The 20,117-nt window shown below is 33.4% G+C and overlaps 1 protein-coding gene across 1 annotated transcript in view; it reads left to right on the plus strand.

The window, feature by feature from the left end:
- The window catches only part of LOC124360008 (neuronal PAS domain-containing protein 4A), a 206,882-nt gene extending 197,458 nt beyond the window's left edge, over positions 1-9,424 (plus strand). The window contains exons 12-13 of the mRNA XM_046813234.1: positions 100-259; positions 6,165-9,424. Of these exons, the coding sequence (XP_046669190.1) occupies positions 100-259; positions 6,165-6,190 (186 nt within the window). The 3' untranslated portion in view covers positions 6,191-9,424. The remainder of the gene's footprint in view (positions 1-99; positions 260-6,164) is intronic.
- Positions 9,425-20,117: the final 10,693 nt, after the last annotated feature.

The following is a 20,117-nucleotide window of genomic DNA, read 5'->3' on the forward strand; positions in this document are numbered from 1 at the left end:
GGAGATCTCGAAAAATTTAACTTGCGAGTGTTTTGTACACTTGTCCATCAAAGTGTGCTAATTGCCTACCTTTAGTCATAATTGTTCTCCTTTCTCCAGGTCCAAGGATCTCAGCACCTTGCGGACGAAGAGCACTGTCCTCACCTGTCTTGGCCCTCGGAACACAGACTCTTCCCCTTGCAACCCCCGCCGGCCGGCAGCAGACCTGCCCTCGTCCTCAGGCTTGAATCTGACCCCATGGACCAGTCTCAGCATAAAGGTGAGTGATGATGACCGATGAACACAACAAAGATACAATCCATTGCCATAAAGAATGAGGCATAAAAAGATACAACAAAATGTTTATGATTTGCAGCTTCATTACTTGTTAATTTATTTTTTTAAAGTTATGAAGTAAATTATCAGTTATATATAAGTCCGGTTTTTAGAAATAACTAATCAAATAATATTAATATTAAATCATGTTTTTCTTTTATACTGCACAAATAACAATATTGTTTTTATACCTGGTACAGTTGGTCCATAAAGTGATTGTTCTTCGTTATTTAAAATAGAGATCTGAAAAATCAGCTAGCGCACATTACTAGTTTTTCAGTGGGCTAACCTCAAACTTTAGTATTGTTTCAGTAGAACTAAATACACAACACTCCTGCTTTTTATATATATACGTGACAGTATTACTATTTTGAGTTATTGTGTAGTAAAAGTCACGTAAAACGCGTAAGTTTCAATTTTGTTCCCATATGATAAACACCGTTGGAGGAGCAGAAGTGCGCCCAATCGTATTTCCGACTATGGTTTCGCCTCTCGTAAAATACGATTGCGTACTGAAAACGAGCCTCTGTTGCTCCTGTGATGAAAACTAGTATTCAGTTTTTGCTTTATTTATTGATTTATTATAGCTTATCCATTAGTTGCAAAATATTTCTCATCCTCCAAGAAGGTGGTTCAGAAATGATTGAATCTGAACTAAGTGCTCTGCCCAGTGAAAGATTCCAAGTAATGCTCAACAATGATCTGTTGTAACCGCCGGAAACGGCTGAAGAAAATAACAACTGAACACTAACATCGAATTAGACCGCACTAATGTCCGATTGAATACACTAAAAGAAGCGACACTTCCCTATCCTTCTGTGGGTTGTCGGATGTTGGGAATTTCCGTCTCCATCAATCAAGAGATTACTAACTGTGAAATCACTGTCTGCTTACGTTGAAGGAATCTACGCCCTTCGCGGCTCCCACGGTACAGCTACCGCCAGCCGCTCCTTACCGCCACTTCTGGTAGTGGTTAATGTCTAAAATTCCGAGGGTGTTAGTTAACTTTCAGAAATAAAAGTAGTGTTGCATCATCATGTTATAGCTATGTTTGGTCCTTTAATAAACGCGACTGTAAGACTTATTAAGCAATAGTTACCTTACAGTGGTACAAGAAATCAGTGTATTTAGTTATCCACCTGAGGAAGAGATCAGATTGTACATCTCGAAACGTAGTTTAACTGATTTTAACTGATCTCTGAACAATGCCAAATGCCCGGAAAATCCTGTTCCCTCACAATCCGACCATCTTCAAAAACAAACATTTAACAAAGTTGCAATAGCAAATGAATTCAAAAACTTATAAATCGTATATGTATCATAGGAAATACTTTGGAAAATGGGAAAGCTGAGGAATTCCAATTTTGTTTATTTTAAATTCCGTTTAAATTATTCGTTTACAGGAAATTTACTCCACGTGAACTAATAAAATATTTCACGGTTTTCTTGAACAGGTGTCAATTAATTAATAGATTAGCCTACATTTCACCTTCTCTTTCATTTATTTTTAGCAAAATATTATTTTGTCAATGACGGTAGAACAGTTTTATCCTAGTAATGTACTTTTGTTTAGGGTAGGGTAGTAATGTACTTTGAAGTGGTACACTTTGAAAATTTTGAGGACGAATCCGCTGACAAATCAAACCAAGATAATTTTTTACCTGTTACTATCAATGTTAATCTTCTCTGTTTATAATTTATTGATTATCCGGGTAAAGCCAGATAATTACGATTAAACACCTCACCTAGAAACCTCTAAATAAATGAACTCAAGTAGTTATTGCTGATTATGGCGTTGTGTTTTCTGGAAGGTAAAAAAATCCTAACTCGCTAAATATGGAATTTCAATAATTAATTGAACAAGCTCAAAGTTAAATAACATTATTATGTAGCATAAGTTCTGTTTAAAAATAAACACGAAGAATGTTTTTAATTAACTCATCACAGCCTTTTTGTTTGTGTTTATTATATTTTAATACTTTACTTTCCACGCTATAAATAGTTTGGACTGCCCCAAAACTCTAGTAATAATAATGTGAGATCAAGTAAGGAGTCGATTCCTGTAAATAATCATATAATTCTGTGTACTAGTTGTAAGAGTTAGGAGTTTACAGGTGCTCACGTGTACTAACTCAATAGTAATTCAGTTTATCCTACTTATAACCCAATTTTTCCTGTACTTCGGGCACAGAGAGAAGTAAAAGCAAGCAAAAAACTTGTATTTGGCATAAATTTCTTTGGCCTTCATACAAATTTATCTGTAGGTGGAAGAGCAAAAAGGACCCAATTCGTTCATAATAAATCACTAGATACAACAAGAAATATGGAGCCAAATTATACAATCATCCTAATCATCTGGCACTGAATTTATTATGCAATGCATAACTACGACTAGACTTCAAAGATGTCATACTGGACCTTCCTGACCGGTTTTGATGAAAACAACCGACACAATTTAATCATTGACGCTGTTATGCATCAAGACTATTAACTTTTGGTAATTACGTATCATAATTAACCCGCAAAAATATTCACTTAATGTTTATTGTAACAGATTTTAAATAAAATATTGTTAAAAACTTAATAATTAATAAAAAATCTGTATAACTAATTAATTTTCGAGTTGTCTTTGAAAATTATTTAATGTTGAGAAAGTTGATTAGATTACTGTTTCATGCGGTGATTATCAGTAGCACTTTGGGCATTGAGATATGGTGAAATGAAATATACGATTAGTAAATAGTAAAAGTAAATGACCTTTGGTAGGTCCTCTTAGGTGTTATGCCATTCTTGTGAAGGATCAAAGGCTGGTTAACGTAAAACAACGTTATGTTACTTCAAAATCTCCCACATGGTTCGTGTCATTTCTGTGGCAACCTAAAACTCTAAGAAATTGTTGACAAGTGTTGTGAGTAAGTGTTTGTATTTATTTATTACTTATTGATTTGAAAAGTCAGTCATTACTTAAAAACTTTCCTGTGTTATTAATTTTCAAATAAGTTCATCGAAACAGTGACAAATTACTGTAAGCGTACATTTAAATTTCAGGTATCGACCAGTTCTACTTAACTTTTTATCAACTAAAATGTTTGTAGGCCATCTTTTTTACGATGACAATCCACAACATTGGGCCAGAATTATTATTACCCCGTTAAAAGTTTTGCACCGACTTAGCAAACATTTATTAAGTAAATACACGTTGATTTGAACATATGTGTTAGAGAAAGGAAAAGAGAAACAAAAAGGTACAATCGATGGCGATACAGGAATAATTCCTATCAGATTTGACTACAAATCGTTTGAAGCTTCAAATAATTTTTAAAATGCGTGTGTGCCGCTTTGAAACAATTATTCCGTTAAAATAAGGAGTTGGGGCGTAAACGAACTTTAGTACTTAGATCAACTTTAAGAAAGCGCGTACAGGCTGTGTTTATGTTTCTTATTTCACAGAATCTTATGACATTATTTCTTTATAATGGACCTGATATTTATAACTTGATATGTATTGCAAAGTTAAGCAACAAAAGTATTTCTCCAGTTTGGAATGTGGAATATGACATTTGTTTGCTACGTTTCTTACTTTGTTTAACTTTATGCTTCAATTCATTTCCTTGGTGTGATACCCGATTAAAAGGTAAAACATAGTAGTTGTAGTTGTTATTCTCGCAAATGTGACCGAAATTTCAAACTTGTAAAGTACCGCAAACTCTGTCTTCTCCATGGGAATTTCGCCCATCTGCGGTACAGCATTCCCTGGAGACTTGCATAACTTCTCCAAAACCAACGTTCCGGGTCTAGATTACAGTTCACGGTAGAGTAGGCCCACGAGTCCACCCTCCCATTGTTCCGACGATTACACGGGCTCACAGTTTGTTTGGCTTGTTAAACAGAACTGTTCCATTTCCCTGATCATATCACGGCCACTTGAAGAAATGCCTCGGAGCTGCCATTCCTCATCCAAGAGCGTCATTTCCAGAACGTGCGTCTCTCGTTAGCCGAGTTGGTCACTTGCACACCGAACTTCAGGAACCGGTTCGTAACTGTCTCAAGAGCGTGGCTTATCGCGTGGGCGAACTGACAGTTACTTCCACTGTAATTTGGGGTTATTTCGTGTTCTGTGGATTCTAAGTTTTTCTCTTTCTGGCCAATAGCATAGTGTAGCGGGTACAACGGTTATCGCGAGATAACGAGATCAAGCAACGTCGAGCGTGGCTGCTGCTTGGATGGGTTACCGCTGAGCGATACTGTCCTTGCAAGCAGTCCACCTGCTCGACCATTCGTGGTAGTTCGGAAGTTTAAGCCGCTTGTCACAAGGTTAAGTGCTAGAGAGGGCTTCTTAGCCCTAACTTTGCCTGGTAAAATAAGACATCTTTGCTTTACTAACTCGGAATAATGCGTTACGATGCACATTTGAAAATGTTAGCTTTGTAGAATTCAATGTAGTACAAACATTCAGAAGATCGAAAACGCAATAAATAAATGACTCCTTGATTTTTAAGTGACCTTCAGTTATACAGTGGTCTTTCAAGGATGTTCAAGATAACTAGCACCATTAATATTAATTTTAGATAAAATATTAATAATTAAAACTAGTAGCTTAGCTTTGTTTTTGGTTTTTTGTATTTATGATGGAAAGTTGGATTTCGGACATTTGCTATGTTACAAAATATATAACACTACGTTTCGAGGATTGAAATCCATCCTCTTCCTCAGGTGTAAAAAACTGAATACATAAACTTGCACTTAAAACATAAAAAGCGCGGCAGTGGACTGCCACTCAAAAGATTTCGTATCATATCTGACTGGTACACGGACAGCTTGCGTCAGCTTCTGAGGTACAGACTCGAGAAAACGCTCTCAAGCGATGTCACTGCACTGAAGTTGAGTAGCATTTATTCCGTAATGGCTTACGGAAAGCCTGTTTCGGTATAAGGCATCGTATTCTGAATCAGGGTACAAACCTTGTCTGCGACAGGAGAATTATATTACGAATATTGTCCACCTTGGGGTGTAAACACTCTTCAGCTTACTCAGCTCGTTAAATCCTTGCATATATCTCGTTCTGAAAATATTGGAAGAAACGGAGGAAAACGTCTCATTATGAGGATTGAATGGATCTCAATCCTTAAAACTAGTGTTATAAAATAATAACACCTGCATGATCTTGATGGCATATCTTTCTTTTAGTTTATTTTTGACGATGGAAAGATTGTGAAGGAAACAGGATTTTTCCGAACATTCGCCATCGTTCAGTGAAACAAAAAATAATGTATATATTTTTTCACTGAACGATGGCAAATGTCCGAAAAAATCTTGATGGCACTGTTTTTGAAATTTACAAGAAAGTGATTATTTGTTTCTCATCTTTCTCTAATAGTCTATTTCATGTTTTATGAGACATTTGTATATTTCAAGTGTGGTTCTTCGTGTACGGAACTTGTATTAGAAGGGTGAAGCCCCTACTAGATCAAGACCACAGACCTAGAAAGATTAATACCACACCCGGACATATTTAAGTTCCTATTTCCCAACTTGCCAAATTATGATTTCATGTCCAGGACCACTCTCAGCCGTTTCCCAAATTGATAGTTCCATTACTGTCGGTGGGCTCAAAGACTCTAATGGGGCATATCACCCATCCATCGCGGTCCAGCCATACCTCTCACTGTCGCCCAGGAATTCCTATCAAGCCCGGCCCATAAACCACGAGTATTTGGGGGATCGGGACCGATAGATCGCTGGCCCGAGGTCCCGTCGCGGCCCACAGCGGGCCTTTGTGGGCTGCCGAAATATTAACAGCGAATAATGGCAATTAAGAGCTTCAAGTAAGGCACGATGTTTGGTTACAGATGCGAGGAGCGGGTCCGGGCTGTAGCGTGTGACCGGACGCTAGCGAGTGTCAAGAGGCGCTAGCGGGAGAGGACATCCTAGGCTGTGATCTCATCTACCCTACTGCTGCAACCGCCACTGCTGTCTGTACTTTTTAGTAGTTAAGTCTGTAAATCTCTGTCTAGAAAAACTTAACTAATCAGTTAGTGTACTCGTGAAATTCATGAAAATCAACTTGATTAGACGTAGGCAGAAGATTCATAAAAATTAACAAATATTTTATGAGGCATATAATATTTTAAACTTTTAGACTAAATATCAATTTTTATATTAAAAAAAAACTAAAAACAAAAATAAATTTTTAAACAATTTTTTAGAGATGAATGATTTGGTTTTTAAATAGGATTTCAATTATGAAATGATGTTCTATATTAAGAACTGTCCCCCATCTTCAATTTATTAAAATTATACTAACACAATATTTTAAAAAATAAACGCCATTATATTGTTTTAACTTGGTTTTAATAGGTTTTATAGAAGTTAACAATAAATTAAGTAAAGTAAATTAGTTATATAATTAAATTAAAGTAAATTTATTTAATAACTGTATAAAACCGTAAATATTGTTCCAGATATTTTATCCATAAAACTTATTCTCAACACCGAATCCAAATTGTGAAGGAATATATTTAACTCATTTTTGCATAAATAGATCTAATGGTTGTGGACAATGCAAATTGAATACCTGTAGACTAAATTAAGAGTCAAATTTAAAATTAACATGTCATCGTTAAGCATCTGTTTGTAATGAAACTGTAAAACATTGACATTACAGAGTACTTATGTTATTCTGTAACTATAGACGAAATTTATAATGGTTATGTAAAATTTAACTTAGTGACTTAATATGTTTCTAAGATTGAAAACCAAATAGTTTCATTAAACCAACAATTTTGTTTGTCACGCTTTATTACATTTAAAATATAATACTGCTGAATATTTAATTTTAACTTTATCTTTTAAATAAAGACTATAAACTGAAAATTACTATTAATACTTACAATAAATAGTACTTAGTTATTTTAAAATGCTGTTATGTTATGAAGTTTAACTAAAACAGTCAGAGCCAATTTAGTGGTGGGTTGTTGTTCAGGGTAGCTCTAAGTGCCTATATTTATAACTCACAGAGTATTTAACTTAGTTAAACAATGTTTTCTGTATTTATTGTTTGTATTATTGTATACTAGTGTATACTAAATGTATATACAAGTATTCTGGCTGGATGTGCAATAGACCAATCATATCTATTTTATTTAATAATTAAAATGATACGTATAGCTAATTTTACTTGTTGTTTTATCCTATAGTATTTATTGCAACTTGAGAGAAGACAAGCCATCTGGCATTATCTAGTAGCGAACTTTACTGCAATAAGATCTCTATTTTTGTCTAAGACTTATAGTTAGTACAGTTAATCGTGAAACATGTGTAAAATTTGTGTAATATATATTTTGTGAAGTGAGGAATAGATTAATGAACAAGCTGTGTTGGCTTGAAAGTGATTCTAACATAGTATACTTACCGTCCATAGTATGTGTATTCATTAATAAAATCATATGTTTATGTTATGAAGGTAAATGTCTGTAATAGCCTCAACATTATTGAGGTTCGTTAACTATTATCTAGTACCTGTAATAAGTTCTCAAACGTCTTTTTACGATAATAAACCTAGATTTGTGAAAAAAATAGTCTTGAAATATGAGGTTTTTATTTTTTGGACTTTTAAATAGGCCTAATATACTTTATCTACATAATCTGTATCTTGATTTCTTCTTAATATATCTGATTTCAGAATCTATTGCTACATTTAAAATATTTTGTCTGAGTTTATAATCTTATATACACAATATATAATTATAATCTTGTAAGAAATTGAATGGAAATTTTAATTGTTGTACTTTTTGAATGAATATAATAAAAGGACTTGTTTATAATTATTTTCAATTATAAACGTTCTTATGAAATATGATAAAATATATTTCTATGTTACATATATATGTACTATTAGAAAGGATCGGTAGAGTCTATGTATTTTGTTAAATAATCAAATGTGGCAAAAAATGTTTTATTCGTAATTATTTAAGCAATTAAGTTAAAACAAAAAAGTTTCTAAACCATGGGTTATTTTCAAGAAGACTGGCGTCGTTTTAAAATAATCGAGGAATAAACGAATTATATTAAACCTATAAGTTGTTTATATAAGTTGTTTCTAAAACAAACAAACAACTTATCCTTTGATTTATAAAAACCAATGTAATAACGTCCTTGATCAAAGTGTCAGGAATGACATAATGTATTAATTTATGCTAATTTTCCATACACAAAGGTTTCATTTAGCTGCAAAATGTTAGGTTAGGTCGTAGATTAAAAATAGTTAAACGAAATTAAGACAAAATGGCTTTTTGCTCTATTTTACTATAGCTAAAATAAATGGTGTTAAAACACGATCTTTTATATTTTTAATATTTCAAGATATTTAAGATAAATTAATTAGAGTATTTTATTACTTCAATGTATATAACTGTCACTTAAATATGTTTTTGTGTTCGAGTAAACTTTATAAATATATTGGTTTTTATTTTTTTTTTTTATATATTTTTTTTAAAAAAAACTTTATGGCAGGTTTTCTAAGTACTCAATACAATTGTTTAAATATTGGTCAGTATTTTGAACTGATAGTAAAATCAAATTCTAAAATATCTATTTATACTTTAAAAGGAATGTTTGACGCTTGTATTAGAATCCTTCAACATTTTTATTGTTTACAAAAACCGAGATTTCGACGGTATATTCTGTAATTTTAAAACGTAATAGAGTTTATTTTATTTTCATGTAATAATTCCTAGCTATTTATAAATCTCCGTCATCGTGTCTTGTAATAATGTCTGAAAGGTTGTATTTACTGTATTTATGTATAATGTACAAATTAGTGTATAAAGCCCTCGACATGAGGTTAACTGTATACTAAGATAATGTATACCGTATACAACAGTATACTGTAAATATAGTTGTATGCTACACGAGCACGGCCGCCATAGTATATACACTACTACAATGTACATAGTTCAGTGGCTTAGCCAACTTTAATTTTAAGTATAAATTAATTGTTTATAGATTAAATACTATATGAGTGTACTAAATGTACAGTAATATAATTTGCTATATGTCAGCAACAGTTGTATATGAAAACCGTCCAGTGAAAATAAATTTTTAAATCCTGTTTTGAAACGTTATTTAACATCTCATCCCATTCACAGTGATAGAGAACTATTTGTTTACTGAAATCTACAAAATCCTGTTTTCAGTAAGGTCAAGAATTTATCATCCCATTATACCATACGATATGTTCAGACATAACAGTATATGCCGATTTATAATGTTATACACATTACGGTACATTACAAAGTGTAGCATACAGTAAAAAGATTTAACTACTTTTAAAATTCACATACATTAAAACACCTCATCTGAGAGATGTAAGAAACAAAAATTCACTAAGTTTAGTACGCCATGTTTACTCAAAGAGAAATTTCTCCAGCCCTTTGCATTGTAGAAGGGCTGTTTTTTTTTCATATTAATTCACAGTTGTTAAACCATTTAAATTTAGTATGTGTCTATTGAAAAATAAGCGATAAGGACAAAAAGGGTTTCCCTGAAAACCGGAGATGTTTAAGGTAATCCTTTGCAGACCTGCCGCCGATAATTCATCAATCATTTTTATTCAAAGATTACGTTCGACAATATATGGCCGACGGACCATTGGAAAAGACTATATATCGATGATTATGTTGCTCTAAAAGTCGAATGACGATACCTCTATATTCGATTATTATCGATGTGAGATGCTGGTAATCTTATCATTTCTAAAAGTTTCATACAGCACATTTCTTCATTTCAGGTCATAATATAGATTTTGTAGCCATTGGAGAAATAATTTTAATATCTATTGTAATGGTTGAGTTGTAACGGTCTTAAAACTTGATTGTATTATATAGAAGGACACCAGAATTAAAATGTTATGCTATTGTTTTGAATGTCTAAAATTTGAAGTAAAATTGGACTTCACGCATCTGCAGCCTATCATCTAATGCCAATAACAATATTTTATTGTTAACAATAACAATGTTGTTTAGCCAAAATACATTATACATTGAAAACAAACTACTTATGACAACATAGATATCAATTTTTAAATGTGGAAGGAAATGAAAGAATATAGTAGTAACCTATTTTTATGACAAGAGTTTTATGAAGAATAACAAAAATAATTCAATGAGTAGGAAATCCAGATCTCAAAATCCATCGTTAATGTTTTTAATTTTTATTAATTATTAAATTTTACCTTCCTGTGCTTGAAATACAATGATTTAAGTATATATAATATGTTTGAATTACCACCATAATAACAACTTTTTGCAGTTTATGAAGGTCTGAGGATTCATTCTCTAAGAACAAAAAGCGTAAAAAATAAATATTTAAATTATTGATATTTTGATTTTAATCAATTTAAAATATATGAAATAAGAGAACGGCATCTACAGTTATTTAACAAGAATAAATATAATAGTTTCAATTTGATATTAGCAGTAAGCGAAACTAAGGTAAAGTGCTTCAAAATATTGAAGCGCTTAATAAAATGCATTACTTTTCAAATTACGAAAAAAGTATATATTTTTTACTCTATAAAATGATCTGCAACTTTTTTTTAATTATTATCTAACATTTTAATATCGGAAGACATATTTTAATATAATAAATTCCAAAACTATTGGACAAAAAATTGGTTTAGAGCATATAAAAACATTTGAACTTAAAAATGTAAACATATTTTCTATAAAAATGTAAAAAATTACTCTGTACTTTAAAGAGAAACTCGTTTGAAAAAGCGCTTGCAAATTTTCGAGGATATATTATATATTATTGGTCTGGTTCCTAAAAGCTAAAATTTAAATACTATAAATTTTCTTGTTCGTGTCTAAGATCGGAGGATTTTTATTTCTTACAATCAAAATGAATTTGGTTTGTCCTCTCTGCTAATTTCTTAGATGGAAATATATGAGAATATCCACATAGAAAAAATACACATATATTCTCTGAAATCCTATAATAATTATAGGCAGACAAATTTACTATGATGTGATTTATTCTGGTATAATATGCCTCCACTTCGAATAACTATTTGGTAAAACTATACTCATAATGAATTGCAGAAACTGTTTGTCTTCTAAACAAATGCCATGAGAATAACGGGATATGACAACAAAGAGAGTTGTGACGAAGTATTTTCAGGAATATAAAATTACCTACTTTACATAGTATATTGATTTTAAGTACGATTGTTCATTTTTGTTTTAGAAATAAAATCTATGGAAAATTCAAAATACAAATCTTTGATTCAAAAAACTAAAATTAAATTTATTTAAACATCTACAAAATCTGAAGTCAGTTATTCAATATTTTACTTAGATATAAAAGGTAAGAAGATTACTCCACACCGTTTCGTGTGACAAGTTTCGATGAGATTGCATGCAAAATTTCAAGTTTACAGCTTTTATAGATATGATGTATTACATGGGATGGCATTCACCATCATCGAACTCAATGTTGTTTTTATAAAAATGAAGAATAAATGCAAAATTTCAAGTCTGTAGTTCTGTTCGTTTCGAGATATCGTGCGGACAGACAGGCAAAAAGAAAATACTTTTCCAGGTTCTCAAGTGATACATTCCACTAACGCTCAGGCAATAAAAACGATAAGTTTTTTTATACCAACAGAGTGTCATTTGTTAACACGTTGATTGAGGCTGACGTCTAAGTGCATGCTGATTAGTAGAAATAGATTATAACTCAAAATCACTGAGTAGAATTTTGTTTAAACAAGGTAGGAGGACGTTACACCACACAAGTGTAGTGTAATAAGATTCACTAAGGACATACAGTGAGACATACCATGGGAAACACGCACACTACTGAACCCAATCTTCCCAGTATAAGACAGTTTTATGCAAACTTTCGATTTTTTTAGCTTAACGTTTTCTTAAAATATTTTGTGGACATTCAACCATTAATGTGTTAACTTTAATTTCATTGGCAATTTAAAACGAGTTTCACGTACTCCTGAATAGTAATATATTTAGGAATACGCTTTTATATACTTTCGGAAATCCAAATTACGCTGTATGTACAGGTTTGGCAGCGAAATTGAGAAAAATGTAAATGTAAAGGATCCGAAGACATTGTAGTCAAAGAATTTCCCATTCGGTATTCCGGCATTCGGACTGATGAGAAGGGTTACGGACAAATGAGAGCGTCCAATCGGGATTGGATTTCGTTATCAAACATATCTTTTATACAAATTAAACTCACTGTTGTCATTTACAGTTGTTAAAACGTTAAACGGTAATGTACAAATAAGAAGTGGCTAACGAAACTAAATTGTTCCCCATGGGATTTTTGTTACATTATCTGCAGGGGAAAATGTTATCTCCCGGAGAGAACCAAAATAATATAAGAAACACGCGTTTTAAGGAACTTTCAAAATCCATTTTCAGATGGATTTTCGATAGTAAATCAATTAGGAAGATACGTGAATATAATATATGTGAAAGAAGAGTGTACGTGGACGCGTAACCCCCATTTGAAACACTAGTGAAATATTTTATCTGGCACCCGCAAAAGTCTAAATATAATTTAAGTTTTATCTGTCTTCTTCGTATTTACACTAAACAAACTCTTCTCTTGCCTTACAATTAATTCAAGGTTAAATGCGAATAAAGAAACTTTTTGCAGTAAAACCCAAAATTTGGATTTGGGATAAGTAGTTGGTCAGTGAATGTACTGCTGTGTATCAAGCTCAACCCTTATCAGCCCAGGTAATGATGTAAGAGTACCACATTCTGGAATAAATACTGTACGTACTGTACGTTCCAGGTTATCATTGTGTGAACTCTACCTCTAAGTTGAGGAGATTGCGTATGATAATGAGGTAGCAAAATAGTTCAACTATGATGTATTTTATTCCATTATTGGGGAAGCTAATTTTTTGTAGGCTGAAAAAATATCCCGTTCTGTCTGTCTATCTTGAAATTGTACAAGAAGCTTTATTTATCTATGAAGAATACTCAGTTCAATGATTGTGCATGCCTCTCCATGGGATTTGGCTGAGCGTTAGTGAATATTTTTACATCGATTTTATGGGTAACCATGGTGGCAACAAGAAAATAGTACAATAAATACATGTTTAAACAAACTGAATACACCCATAAGAGATTCAAGCATATGTCATATTAATACTGTACATGTAGCTTAACTACTTCCTTATTTTATTGCATCTTGTTGGATAAATTTAGCGTAAATGATTTAAACATTGATAAGAAGCCCAATTTTATTACCTAAAATTTGAACGTGTCATGTGGCAAGATATGTCGAGAAAGATTTCATATGTGACTTTAAATTTTGCACGAAACTTAATTTCTACAAAAATGGCATCAGGATGCGTCATTTTCCTGTCAACCTTTTTGTGATTGTTTGCCTGACTAACTGTCCGCAATACATCTAGAGAATGAAATGAGGTATAGATTTGAAATTTTGCATGCAGGCTAAGCCTTTTACGACACATGGCGTATCGTATTTCTACTGCATTATTAATTGATAACTTTTAAAATTAATTTAAAAATTTAACAGAGTGGCATAAGAATATTCTACCCGTTTCTAAATAGTTTACTACTAATTACTTAACTCTTATTCCAGCTTAAAATTTCGTGACCATATATCTGGCCAGCTAATGTATTTGACCATAAATCTTAATTGACACACTTAACTATATGTGTATTTAATTAGCGCAGTAACATGTTACATGAATGGAGTGACATAATGGTGTCTGACCGGTTAATGTAACCTTGATCCTAGCTTACAGAATTGTCGGCAATCACACCTTAGGTTAGTTACACACAGTTACTAGCGAAACCGGTTATGCGCAGTCTCACCTTGAGACCAGTATTACAGAATTGTCATACAACCAAAACCAATCAAACCGATCTAAACAAAGCATTCTCTAAAATACTGCAGACAGGATAGTGGGATTAATACCAATTTATGTTACACACAATGCCGCTTAGAAGATCACTTTGTTGTCCAAAATATTCTGTCCGTTGGTTAGACAGAGTTGATTAAAAAAAACTTAGAATATACCCAATACAATTTGAACCTTAAACTAATCTCGACAATTCAGGAGGTTTGTGAGACAGATTTCTATACAAATTCCATGTATAAACAATGATACTTGTTTCCAGTATTGTCGACAATGATACCTTAAAGTGAATGAGATAGAGTCGTTAACAAATTCCGTATATAAACAATGTTACTTTGAAGTTTGCAGTATTGTCGACAATGATACCTTAGTGGATGAGATAGAGTTGCTAATATAGCCGTATATAAACAATGATACTTTGGAGTTTGCAGTATTGACGAAAATCATATCTTAGAGCGGATCAGACAGAGCTGCTAACAAACTGCTACTCTGAAGGTTACACTGCTTTCATCAGTTTTGTAGGTTGGCGAGTCAAAGTTGTTTATACCTATTTCCGATCTTGAAAATGCATAACAATGTGAGCAGGTATGTTGAAACATGCATAACAGTGTGAGCAGGTATGTTGAAACATGCAAGCTTAACAGTGTGATGTATTAGTGACCTTCAAGCCCCAAGGCTACTTTAAAAATTTAATGTCATCAACCTCGGTCGTAACTGCGGTTCCACGTTAAAAATCTGACGTATGGTTGGAAATTATTGAATATAGCCGTTCACTATAAACAGACAATAAATAAGTGGTATGTTACAGTTTTGTATCCCAAATTTCCTTCATGAGGAAAGAGGACCTCCTTTGTTCCTTGCGAATCATTAATTATGTATCGTTTAGAGAATTTCTTACATCCATCCAAACGTAGGGATGGATAGGTATAGATTCTGTATTCTATAGAACTATAGTAAATTACTATTTTTATTTCTGGAGTACAATTCTTTGCTCATCGGCAAATGATTGCGGGAACAGCCGTAAGACTCCCATCAAAAACTAACAGAATCCTGCAAACTACGAAATAACGCCGTAAAAGCATATAATAGGAGATTGTAAAATTAACGTGGGGACTAAAATATTATACTTTAGTTCTGTTAAATCTAATTACATAAACCTTTAACAAAATTCGCTAGTTGCATTTAACGTCATCAAGAGGCATCAAGTGGAAAGGGAGTAGCGGGCTGGTCTGTCCTGGCGACAAAACAGGAGCTGGAATCCATTACAGTTCTGTTTAAAAGGCAATTCGCGTTAAGAATGCAATTAGAAGCTCGGGCAGTCGAGCCGAGTCAGTGTAGCGGGGGCGCCAGAGCAGACCGGGCAGCGGCGGCGAGGAGCGGCGTGGTGGCGGGCGGCTAGGCCGGTAAATCACGCAAAGAGAAACAAACATCGCATTGTCCCCAGAAACAAAACGATAGTCGATCCCAACAATACCGTGGAAATAATAATATAAAAAGTGAACCGAGTACAATGACAATGGTAGCAGGGATTTACTAGAGTTCGTCCCCGGGGGTCTCGGGGTCATCTCGGTGGCATCGGTGCTCGGTCGCGGACCCGGAGACTGTCGCTGCTGCGGGGGTGGAGCGGCACGACACCGACACCGAGATGACACGAGGTGATCGAATAACATTCCACTCACCTGAGGAACGGGCGGGTAAACCTACTTAACACGACCACTGAACAAGGTCTACATCCTTCTGTAGAGGATTTGCAAATAACCCTAAAGTCACATGGTAGTTTCGTTAAGGTTTTATCCATAGAGTTTGAACCATAGTATATTCACTTCGACTAGATGATTCTTGTATGGAGTGGCATACAAGGGTTACAAAACTGCTGACGATGTTGATGTGAATACTGGTTTAAAAGCCTTAGGATATGTTTATCATCACTGTTTCATCTCGTCATTTTCCCAGCAGATCCTTGAATATTTTGTCAGACGGGGAAGTGCTAAGAGAAATGGAGGTTTGAAAAAAAAACTAGTGGGAGGTTGAGACGATACTGAAGATTGTTTTTGTGAATATGTGATGTGCAGATTTTCTTTAATTAACTATTTAAGTTTATAACTCCATGCTTTTTACATTGGCAAAAGGAATTAAGCATATTAAATGGGCTCTATCTGTTGGTTGTGCTTTTAGTTTTTAAAGAAGAAAGAGGGAAGTTGCAGCTTCGAAGAGAGAATGCAACAGGAGATAAATCATTAAAGGAAGAGAATGCCCAGTGATACGTGGTGTTCTAGAACATTACGGTAAGAGTACATGTTAAGGGATAAAGTGAGCCAACCTTCCTTCTTGGTGTTAGAGTATGAAAGGGTCTCAGAAGAAGACCAGATGAGAGAAGAAAACAATCTTTTGCAACGGCAATTGGTGTATTCTTGGCAGTATTCAATCCAGATCAAATACATCCACTGAAGGGACTTCTACCTTACCTATGTAGAAACTAAGTTTCACCCAAACGTAAATCCCATAGGTACAGCGAGCCCTTTCTTCTATCAGTGTAAACTTCTCTAACGCACAGCCAAAACCCAGGAAAGTGCTTGCACCACCATCAAACCCGATGTTGTCTATATTGAAGCTACATATAAAATTTCAAATATATAGATGTAGCGTGCGGGCAGAGACAGATCTGACGTATTCCGTCAGTGGTGGAATTCGCTCAGCCAATAAAATTTTATGGTAACTATAGTATCTTTGGAAAAATTTGGGGGGCGGTAAAGAATAGGTGACGAGAAGTATTCTTGTTCTAGTAGACTATAGAAAATCCCTCGAGTTCCACCTCTCCTCCAGGACTCACCAAAGTCCTTGTCACACATTTCCCCAATATCTCGGTAAAGTATGCGCGGCGTGACACGGTACAAGTCCGCTTCCTGTCTGACACACCGCGCGCATGTTTATCTCATTAACGCGTGTTGTACATTAGTCCCGGCCGCGTATAAAACACCGCCAGAGATTGCCCGGCTGAGCTACCCCGTCCGCATATCAATTGGGAGGTGCTAACACCGCTAGTAATCTCGCTCGCTTGATTGATTCAATCTGTTCCTTCTTCTCTCCGGAGATATTTTCCTTACCTTTGTAAATTATTCAAATGCGTCAGTTAAATATGCTGTAACTAATAAATCTTACAGAAATTTGTTTTATCCCAAATGACAAAGTTGTAAACTACTTTTACTACCTTCTTTTTGGTCATAAATAGATGTTTCATTTTGAAGATAATTATCATTACGCATCCAAACGCTTTTGAGTTTTTTATGTAAGCATATTGTTTGTTTGAAATTTATTTTGGCGATGGAAGGATTGTGAAGGAAACAGGATTTTTCCGGGCATTTGCCATCGTTCAGTGAAACGAAAAATCAGTAACACTACGTTTCGAAATCTGCAATCTGATCTCTTCTTCAGGTAAATAAAGTTTATTTCCTGAAGAAAAGATCAGATTGCAGATCTCGAAACGTAGTGTTACTGATTTTTCGTTTCACTGAACGATGGCAAATGCCCGGAAAAAACTGTTTCCTTCATAAACATATTGGATATTTAGATGAAAAAGTGTAAGAAGCTTGAAATTTTTTCTGAATAACCCATAACAATAGAGGAAAAATTTAAACCCGTTTTAATGGATATTAATATATCCTGTTATTAAAATGGTTTTTATTAAATCGTTACCGTTATATTTTGGTGAATACAGATAGCATTACCAAAATTATGTTTACATTACTTTTTTATTGTACTGCCTAATTAATTTTATTTCGAGATGATGTGGTGTTTTACCATTCTATACTAAAAATTAGCGAACTTGTTTAAGTGTTCTTACCAGTGGAGGATTTACAAATAAGCTTGCTAGGCTTAAGTCCCCAGGCCACAGGCCCAAAGGGACTTAAAGGGTTTTTGCCATTCTTATTTCCATAAGAAACTAACTCATCTGCAATTATTTTATGTTTTATATTTTACCCTGGACTATGCGGATAAGAAAAAAATTGAATATGCCTTGCGTGTGCTTATCAGTTTTTGATGATTTCAAGACATCAGTACAAGAACTGTTCGGAATGATGAATTGTAGTCATGATAATATAGATTTAGTAACTTATATGCACACTTTGCTACGCTTTAAAGTTTTCTTCATCGCTTGGTTATACAAAACTATAGTTATTTGATTTTAAAGTTCATCAAATTAAATAAACATATCTTTTTAATTTTCTGCTTTGTATCCTTGGTGGAAGTAGGTGGGTTTTAATGAAAAAGACATATCTTTAATAAGTATTACTATTTTTGTTACCTTTCGGTAGAAGGATTTTATTAAACCTCACAACTTTTTTGCTGGTGACCGCAAAGCAACATTTTTTGGCCAAGTGGTCCTCGAAAGTCCAATAAATTGAAGTCCGCTATTGATTTAAAGGATTTGAATTTGGATACATATTTAATACATATTTTGTATCACAAAATCATTATGACTCTCGCCATGAATGACAATAGTTTTCTTTATATCTATGTCAGGCTATGTAATCATATCTGTGACGTCATTATTGTCGTATAGGTAATCTTAGTAGAAAAAATATAAACCACTGAACAATTTTACAATTGATTTTATAAAACAAATTTTCAATATCACAAAACAAATCAAATTCTCTATTATTGGATATTCCTTATTATCTTACTAATGAAGAATTTTTAAAGACATTTTTTACAAACCAAACACCTGGGTTTGCTACATGATGTGATATTTTTTTGTCATCCCAATATTTTGGCTTCAATGTTTGTGATTGGTAATTTAGTTTGGCTAGCAAAATCTTTAATGATTGGATGTTTAAAGACTACTCTTGATGTTGCTTACAAAGTAGATATACTCGTAATATCATTAATAGAACTAAACTTTTGTATCATATCAAATGCAATTCGTAGGATAATTATTCTCTGAAATCCTGGGTGCCATTGAAGTATTTAAGTTGGGATTTTTCTTAATATTGGGATAGTCTTTTAATAATTGTCTTCTTTTTATTAACTTTTTAAAGCAACTCTTTGAGCTATATATTTTGCTATATTCCTCTAAGCATGCGCTGAACGTCAGCTATTATAGCTTAATATTGCGTTGTGTTACATTTTATTGAACATTGTAAACATCCCTATTCTATATGAAAACTTTTATTGAAGTAGGAGACATTTTAAATGTGAATTTTAGTTACCTAAATGCTTTTTGGTATCCTATAAACGTTTTAAAAACAATAATTCCATGTGTCTAAATAAAATAAATGTCACCAATAAAGCGTGTTTAAAATACAGGTGTTTTTAGTTTCCCCACCGCTGTGCCTTTGTTGTATGTATTGTGAAAGCAGATGCAATTCATTGTAAGGATAAAATTAATTAGTTTTATGATAAACGAAGTACTAAGTTTAGAATCCATTTTTCTTTGGTTTAGATAAAAAGTCACAGCTAATATTCCTTCATCGTGGTCTATGTGCATTCAACTGTGGCATCAATAGTGACCAATATTGTTTCTTCGGGAAGAGGTTGGGGTACTTTTAAGTTGATCTAAGAAGTCATACGAATTGTGTCATGAATGACTATATATTTTGGATAAAGTGTTATTAAACCTAGTGATTCACATCAAAGGAAATTCTTTCCGCATGAGATGAATAAAATGATTCGCCTGTTCATTTAGAAACTTCAAAATAATAACCGAAAATCGGGTTGGAACCGTATATGAAACTAGTACAACAATAGAAAAACGGATCTGGAGTAATTATATGAAAAGACAGATATAAACATTCGAAATACAACTTTATCAAATAAAAAGAGAAGAGATAAAAGCTTAAAATATATGAATGTGTCAATAGATTTAAATCCTTTCCTTTTTATGTAG

The sequence above is a fragment of the Homalodisca vitripennis genome, chromosome 4 (assembly GCF_021130785.1).
Source record: "Homalodisca vitripennis isolate AUS2020 chromosome 4, UT_GWSS_2.1, whole genome shotgun sequence".
Lineage (NCBI taxonomy): Eukaryota > Metazoa > Arthropoda > Insecta > Hemiptera > Cicadellidae > Homalodisca > Homalodisca vitripennis.